The sequence below is a fragment of the Lactuca saligna genome, chromosome 3 (assembly GCF_052625555.1).
Source record: "Lactuca saligna cultivar CGN05327 chromosome 3, ASM5262555v1, whole genome shotgun sequence".
Classification (NCBI taxonomy): Eukaryota; Viridiplantae; Streptophyta; class Magnoliopsida; order Asterales; family Asteraceae; genus Lactuca; species Lactuca saligna.
In genome coordinates, this window is record NC_136419.1 from 111096485 (window position 1) to 111105756 (window position 9272).

Genomic DNA, 9272 nt, shown 5'->3' on the forward strand with positions numbered 1-9272 from the left:
TCATTCCTTTAGCGATAACCATAGTTATGTGATAGAGTATCCTGTATGCTTTCTAAGTGACGTACTGCACTGCATTATTTCTATGTGATTTATGATGTGTGTATATCAGAGTTAGAACCAGAAGGTTTACAGAGGTAGGACCAGAAGGTCCACAGAGTTAGGGCCCAAGGGCCCACAAAGTTATAGTCTCGAGTGGCTAGTATGTGTTATGTGTTCTATTTTGGGGAATTCACGAAGCTTCGTGCTTACCGTGTTATGTGTCATGTTTTTCAGGTTTTCTCAGAGTCACAGGACGGCATTGGCTCGATTGTACACACCAGAGGAAGAGTTATGTTTTGAGGATCCTGGTTTATTATGCAATTGAATATGGGGTTATGTTTTGTAAATTAAACAGAAATGAGATTTCTACAAAAAGTGTTTTAAGAAGTAAACGATTATTTTAAATGAAAAATTGTTTTGAAATTTACGATGTTACATGTTGGTATCAGAGCCTTGGTTTGAAGGATTCAGATGCACTTTCGGGTAAATCGAGACTCAAACTGAGGAATTGAGAAAATTTTCAAAGAAATGATTTTTCTAAAGCGACTAAGAGTTCAAAGAGAAAACGAGAAGGAGCAGTGTGTACAATCAGCCAGAGCCCGAATGGTGATTTCCCAAAATACCCTTACTTTTGTGTTATGAAATATTTATGAGACATTTTATGAGATATTATGAAAGCTAGAGACAAGCTAGGTAATTCATATTTTAGGACTAGAGTGCCCTGATTGTGATGCCTTAGCCTAGGAGTTGCTATTATTGGTGATGCGCTTTGAGTATGTGATGAGTAAGAGTGTCTAGCAGGAATCCTTTTAAGGGATTTGAATAGAGGAGAAATCTAAAGGAGGTATCTATATGAGCATTTGAGGAGCGGGCCGAGAAGGTATCCAAATGCCCACGTGGGGTGAAATTGTTTGAGTTCAGTGATATCCTCCGAGTATGAGGAGAGCAAGTGGACAATAACCTAAAGAGGTTTTACGTGTCGGAAGAGGAACTTTGATGCTCGAATGCTGCTTGCTTCGTGCTTTGTGGAACTCTCGATGATGGGAGACAGCTACTAAGTGAATATAACGATATTCAGGAGGTAGATGGTTGGCATCGTTAAGAGTTCTTCAGCAGCTGATGGCGGAGAAGTGTGGGAACCTGGGAAGAGCCTAGGGAGTGACTCTAGTCAGATAAGTACGCTGGCAGAGTAGATTATTTCGCGGAGGAGTAAGCACGAGTGACAAAATTTGTGAACGAGAAGATTGGGAAGCTACTTAGGAGCTCTGGGATGGTCCGTGTGGAGAGTATGGGTAGATGTGGCAGGTAGTATGGGCTCGTACTACGGAAAGCATAGGACCCATATTCAATATAGGGAGTATTCTGAAGGTTCTAAGTAGCAGAGTGAGGAGTGATGTTATGGTTTGAGTACCATGCATCATAGCAGAGTGAGGAGTGATGTTATGGTTCGAGTACTATACATCGTAGTAGATTTAGTAGTGATGTTATGGTTTGAGTACCATACATTGAAGCAGATTGAGGAGTGATGTTATGGTTTGAGTACCATGCATCGTAGCAGATTGAGGACTAATGTTATGGTTCGAGTACCATGCATCGTAGCAGATTGAGGGGTGATGTTATGGTTCGAGTACCATGCATCGGAGTAGATTGAGAAGTGATGTCATGGGCTAAGTATCATGGTTTGTAGCGAATGATTCTTGTGGTTCTTCGGTTATCCGGTCACGATTAATTAGGTGGAAATGGGATGCGATGGGGTTTTAGGCCTCAGGGCCATGATTGAGTTCGAAGAGGTATCCCTTGAGAGGGAGGTTGAGAGTGTTTCATAGTATTTTTGGAAAGATGTCAAATGTAGTCGCAAGACTCAAGGATAAGTAGAAATGATGTTTATATAGGATTGCAGTCTGAGTTGAGCAACCAACTGATAGAAGAGATGTCACCTTCTGTGATCTCAGTAGTGTTATTCCGTTTCTTGTGGGAAACATAAGAGATGTGAGATTTGAGTTTTGGGTTTATGAGTAAACCCTGCGGGTTGACTTTGATGACGATTTTCCACCAGAGTATCAGGCAACATGTCTGCCGCGAGGTTATGATTTATCATGAGCAGGTCGTCAGTTGGGACTGAGATGGTCAAGGACCAGGATACACCCTATTTGAGTATAGTAGGGAATACGTTACCGAAGCAGCGGCTAATATGGAAGGGTACATCATGATGGTGGTTTTTCTGTCCATGATGGGTATGGAATATGGGAACGGAGTCCTTGTTCTTGTGATGATTCATGTGTTGGAACATTGTTTGGGAAGTAGAGGTTGAGGAGTATGATGAATCATTATTCCAGTCAAAGACTCAGGGATATTACTAGACAATTGAAATGTTTGGTATGGGAATGGAATGAGACTTTGAACGACCAGAGGAAATCGTGAGAAGAGGTTCCTGAGGATTTTATCTGAGAATCAGAGTATTTGAGGTTGCTTGATCTCTTTGAAGGAGATTATCGGGCGTTGCGTAGCACCTTCCAAGAGCAAGTGTGATGTTGCTGGTGGAAATAGTCGGTGGGATGGTTTGTGCGCCAATTGATGATGGTTCAAACCCTAAGTGGGGGAGAACCGGGTATCATATTGAAGGAAGCAGAGATTTGTTCAAGAGTGGTTATAAATTGGGATATAGAGACCTGCGGTATGAGTTCATGAGACCAGGGTTATTAGGGGTCAAGGAGAGGTGCAGAGCGAGATAGTGCATGTGATATGTATTGGAGAAAGGATGAGTGTCTCCACGAAAAGTGGCCATTGGTCAGAGACCTTGTGGTGGTTAGGAATCCTTCAAGGGTAAATTGGAAACTTTGAGGTGGTTGGCTTGCAAGATTAGTTCGGCTGTTTAGAATTTCTAGTTCAGATATGAGCTATTATATACAGTATGGGAAGGGAAGAAGTTGACTGCGCAACCAACTTTAGCGTCAGTATGAATATTCTAGCATGAGTATTGAGCATTAGAGGAATAAGTTTTGGATTATCATCTTTGTGTATTGAGTCGTTGGCAATTTCTCTGTGTTTTAGTTTGGAAGATGGAGTATTTCGGGGTTACAAGTAACATGTGAGATAGACTGGTTGTTCCGAGAAAGCAATGCGGTATCCAAGTATGATGCCATGAGTATGAGATCAGTGATAGAGTCAAGACACTGCAAGGTATTGTGATGGTATTCTGGGGTATCCGAGTTTAATGTCCTGAAATCTCGGATTATTTTGGATTTGAGTTTGAGATGACGAGTGGTGTATCAATTGTCTATAGTTTCGGTGGGGGCCCTTCAGCTAATTGACATCAGATGGATGTATTTTGGAATGTGTATTACAACGAGGAAAAAAGGTTTTGTCATAGTGGTGGTCGTCCGAAGCCTAGATGGGTGTGTGTGTACTTATCTATGTTGGGCTGCAGAGCATGAGTAATGATCGTAGTGTGGCGTCGATCTGAGGATGAAATTGTGAAGTGGTAAGAGTCAGTGGGGTGGGACTGCGAAGAGCTTCAGTTCAATGAGTTAGTCAGAGAGAGGATGTTGTGATGCTACGGGAAGCCGTAGTACTCACTAGTCAGAGAGAGGGTGTTGTGATGCTATGGCGAGCCGTAGTACTCACTAGTCAGAAGAGGGTGTTGTGATGCTACAGAGAGCCTTAGTACTCACTAGTCAGAAAGAGGGTGTTGTGATGCTACGGGGAGCCGTAGTACCCACTATTCAGTGAGAGTTCGTCGTGATACTACGGGGAGCCGTAGTACCCACTAGCCAGCGAGAGAATGTTGTGATAAAATGCTCTCTGATCAAAGCTTGAGGAATAAGAGTTTTAGGCTTGAGTAGCCCTAATATTAGGTATGTGGAAACCTGGGGTCGAACCAGGGGCAAGATTGGGGTCTCCATAGTTTTCGGGAGTCATTATATTCTAAATGGAGTAGTGGTTTTCGCAACCAAAGGGAAGTGGATAAGCGAGGAACGCATGAGTTGTGAGTCGTCAGTAATGAGTTGAGTGATTCGTTAGGACGAGTGGTTCCAACTCTATGTTGCATCAGACTCTTGAGTGAATTCGACTCTAGTGGTATACTGAGTATGCGAGATGAGATTTTAGATCCTGAGATGGGTCCTAAGTTGAGGGTAATGTTTATCAACTGATGTCTTATACTTGTGTAGGGCAACACTCGGGTACGAGAGGTACCGTGAGTCATATGTATCTAGGGAGTAGTGTTCGACAGAGGTCGAGGGTGAAACAATTTAGCGGGATTGTGGTATTCATTGGGGTAAAGTGAGCTTCATGACTTGTGTGTCACGGGGGCCAAGATGGTTGTTGTGAGAGGGAAGCTGGTGAGAATTTTCGGGTCATGTTATGGGTGACCTTTGGAGGTTCAATTGTGGAGTCAAGAGTTGACCTAGTGCCCAGTATTGAAAAGGGATATAAGTAACAAAGTTGGGGCTTATGAATGTGATGTATGAGGACATTTCTGAATGGGTATGGTTATTCCCTTGTGCTGGAGGGCAGAGTGTTACGGATTCCTTGATTCGGATGGGTTCTGATAGCGGTTTTGTGGATGAGCCCTGGTGAGGAGTGGACTCTTCTGTTCTTGGGTCGTGATTTGGACTTTTTTAGCATGTTGGTATGAGTGAGCGGTATCCGATTTTTGGATTCGGTCTTGTGAGAATCATAGGATCAGTGGGTTATTAGTGGCCGAAGATTTAGTTTAGTTTGGGACCTAGGAGTTATGTGTGGTTTCAGGTGTCCATTGAGAAAGATATTGGTGTAGTATGAGATCCTTCCAGTGGTGTATTCTGTGTTGATGAACTTTGTGTGATTACGGAGTGATTTCGATGCCGAAATCTAATTCAAGTGGGGGAGAATTGTAACATCCGGGTTTTTAGAAGTATTATGGTGTAGATTAATCTTGTGATTAAAGGAGAGACTCGATGAGTTAAGGGTCCAACTCGCCGAGTCGAGTCGGATTTCCCAAGTGCATATAATGAGTGGACTCGACGAGTCTGTGACAACCGTCAAAATTCGATTTAGTTCTAGATTTGAATAAACTTAGTTACACATATAGGCACTACACATATTAGACTTAGTAACTAGAATCTAAGTTATAACCTAGTGGAATCTTGGAAACAGATAGAGACAGTGGATAATGTGCTTGGATTTCACATTGGTATGTGAATTCTACAACTACTTAACTGTAGTGACTATCCATATTCAGGTTACCCTTTGACTCGAACAACATTTCATGAATCATATACACACATCACGCACTTGACCTAGAAGTAGAAGTGAGTTCAAAGTCTCATAGAAACTTAAGTCAAAGTTGAAGACTAGGACTAGTATACTTGATTCCTCAATTTCGCTTGAATCTCGGAATCACTACATAGCATGCCAATAAACCGATAAAAATAAATTATAAACATTATTTATAACTATAAAAGAGTTATAATACCAAAAGAGAATTTGAAGTCTCAAATATTCAATTTATTTTGATATTCAAAGTTTATTAAACTCCAAAACCCTAAAAGCCCTAAAAAGTCATATTTATAAACTTTAACCTTAAAAGTCCTATAAAAACAATTGTGAACCTTATAATATTATCTTATCATAATAATTATTATGAAATACAATTCAATGAAAAATACAGATTTATTTATTTTCATTTACCCTTGATTTATAAGTCAAAAATCAAGAGTTTTATGCATAAAAACTAGGTTAAGGTGCACATTTTATAAAAAGTTGGATATTTTTATAAAAGATTTGAATTTTATAAAAGAAACAAGAGAGAGGGAGCCTCTCCTCCCCTAAAATCGGATTCCCCCTCCCCATATCTCTCTCTCACACTCTCATTCTCCAACAAACACACATCTCTCTCCTTTCTCTCTCTAGAAAACTTTCTCTACCTTCTCTCTACTTTTTCTCTCCAAACACCACTCCATTCTCTCTTCCTCCCTCTAAGAACCAAGAAATTTTCCAGAAAACAAACCCAAGAACACTCCTCAAACTCGAAATCTTCATCATCTTGTGGTATTCTTGAAGGTAAAATCGATTTCTACTTCACTTTTCCTTCAAATTTTGCTCTTTTTCTTACACTTTCTCCTTCATCATATTCTTCAAACTTGTTTTCTTTGTGTTAAAATGGTTTTTTAGAACATCATGGATGTGTTTTAACACCATGCATGTATGATAACCAAGGTTGCATGTTCATGATCTTAGTGAAAAAATCGATTTTAAGGATTAAAACGTCAAACTCAAGTTAAGAGTTTTTGAGAAACAATTTTTTGTTCATAAATGAATGTATACATTTTGATAAGTTTTAATCTTTTGATCTCTAAAAACATAACTAGAATATAAGTTTATCATGATATCTTTTAAAATATTTCAAAAGATTTACTCAAGTAAATGATGAAAACTCACTTTTCTAACCAATCATCATGCATGCAATCTGCAAGATTTCTTTACTTGACTTTAAACTGCCATATCTCACTCATTTCTTAACAAACTTTCGTGATTCTTTTTCTTAAATATAATATTTTGAGTTAAATTTCAAAAAAAACTGGTCTCACTATAAAATATTAAATATCCGATTTTTGGCAATTTCTACAAAATGGTTGCGCAAACAGCTCTTTTTCTGTGTCACCATTTTTGCCTTGCATGATCAATGGCCTTAAACCCCACCATAAATCTGAGGAAAAATAATTTAGAAACTTAACATATCTAGTGAATGATGGCTGAAATTTCGTGGCTTAAAACCTCACTGAATGGGCTACACAAATTGATGAACTTCACCCACATTTACATCTGATGCACCATTGCATGCAACATTTCTTAACTTGTTTGGATTCATTATCCACATTTCCCTTCTGAATAAATTTTGAACAATTTTCCTTTTGAAAGTCGTCGCATGCATGTGATAATCTGGAAAATTTCAAGAGCTTTTATTATTTCTTTGATTTATTAAAATTATTGCTAAAACCATGGGCATAAATCACATAAAATACTTCCAGAGGTCAATAAATCCGGAATAAATTCATGGATGATCCTTATGGTGAATAATGACGCTTCACCAAATTTCATCAATTTTTGTTGCTGTTTGATATGATTTTCGGTTTTTCTTTTGTTAGGGTATAATAAATCACAAAACCACTTTAGAGAGTGTGAAAATTGTATCTAACAATTTTCTCATACCTTACCTGTGATGGGTCACTCAAGAAAATAATTTCAAGATTTTTCATCATGTCTTACTATTTTTCCCAATTTATGGTAATTATAATTGTCTAAAAATAGGAAAAATAGTTTTGATTATCCAAAATTCATGAAAATCTACCAGAACATCATATTGTACAGTAGGAGGTTACATATAAAGTTTGAGGATTTTTCTCCATTGTAAACTATTTTTCTCTTATTTTCTAAACTTAATTACACTTAAATACACTTAAATACACATAAATACCCAAAACCAGATTATACATTATGAAAACCACTTTTGATATTTTTCCCAGGTTATCTATACTGTAAATAATGTTAAAAAAAATTGGTAATTTATTTTAACTGTTTAATATTATTTCTTCAATTAATGATTAATTAAAGGAATAAAACAAGGAAAAATAGAAATACCCACTGATAAGAGTAATGACATTCTGAAACTCCTCTTCATTGTCCTATTCAGAGTCAGCTTCATATGACTGTGGTGGTGAGTCATACGAGGTGGGATAGGTTTGAGTGTGAGGTGATTGTGCTACTAGTGCGAGATGTCCTCCAAAGTTTGAGCATTCCTTGAGTACGGTGGACTCTTGAGCTTGCAACTCTCCATAGAGCTTATAGAGAGATAACGAGTGAATCTTCCTGTCACCTTGTACAATCATTTTGGCCGTTGTCTAGTGTCTTCCTAAGCCATTAAGGAATTGCATATTTGTTTCATGATTGTTGTGGATGGTGCCCGCATTGGACAATTTTGTGACAATTAAGTTGAACCTTTTCAAAGAGTCTTCCAAACTTTCACCGGAGTGGGCTTTGAAGTTGTTGAATTCATTGAGTACGGAAGTGAGCTTCTTGTCTTGAGCCTGTTCTGAACCTTCGTACAAGTTTTTGAGAACATCCCAAATCTCCTTTGCTGATTTGCAATTTAGGATCATGTCGAAGTTGTCAGGAGGAACTCCACAAGAGATTTCATAAAAAGCAATAGCATTATTTTCCATCTTGTCCATATCATCTTTGGTGGGACGGTTCAAAGCAGGTTGACCTCCACCTAGCCTTGTTGTGGCTCCATCTGTTTGGACTGGTGTAAGGACTGGAACGTGGGGTCCTTCTTCTATGGATCTCCAGACATCCCTACCGAGTCGTCTAAGATATCTTTCCATCCTTCGAGACCAGTGATGATACTCATTTGCAACCAATATTTGGACTCGATTAGAACCACCAACACTGTTGGAGACATTAAACGATAACGACTGTTCCATTTTGAAGTTTTTGTTGGTTTTTTTGTTTAGAAATGAGCTTCAGTGGTATAGAAGGATTTTTGAAAAATCAGAGTTCCGATTTTCAAAAGGCAACCACTATGGCTCTGATACCAATTGTTAAGAGAAACTTTGAGACACACTTGAACAAAATATTAGAACAAGTAAATAGCAGAATAGTTAATCTCTAAGGATCTGTTAGCTCAACAATAATATTAAGAATTAGAAGTTAGTGAGTTAGATGCGGAAATGTAAAGAAACATAAATGACAACAATTGTTATATCAAGTATACACAAAAGCAGATTCATAACATGGAATGCATTCAAACCAAGTTAGTAAGTGAGATCTAGCTTAGTGATTAAGTCACAAGTGACTTGCTCTACGAGGAGAGATAATAATGGAAGAAGCTTAAGTAAGAGAGAATGAGAACAACAAGATGTGTATTAGAAATTGAAAAGATATTCACACATCGTTTGGTTACAGAATACATAAGAAAAGATCTCTATTTATAGAGAAGTTTACAACTCTAAGAGTAGCCATGCAAGGCATACTGCACAATAGAGTGTATTAAAGAAAAGGCAAAATAAAGTAAGTAAAGATATAGGTTGAGGTGCATGAAGACTGCGGATATCATTGCTTGAAGAGGTTGCTTGATTGCGGTGGCTTGGGCACTGCAGTAGCAAAGTTCGAGAGGGTCACTTTTTGATTCAATAAAAAATAAGTTAATCTTGGATACATATGTGATGTGCATAACTACAATTAAACAAAAAGAG

The 9272-nt window shown here is 38.3% G+C and overlaps 1 protein-coding gene across 1 annotated transcript; it reads right to left on the reverse strand.

Annotated features, from left to right (window-relative positions):
• Window positions 1-7919: 7919 nt before the first annotated feature.
• On the reverse strand, window positions 7920-8501 carry LOC145035871 (uncharacterized). Its single transcript, XM_078984372.1, has one exon. It carries the CDS (start codon window positions 8499-8501, stop codon window positions 7920-7922), a length of 582 nt encoding a protein of 193 aa, XP_078840498.1.
• Between the last annotated feature and the right edge of the window lie 771 nt (window positions 8502-9272).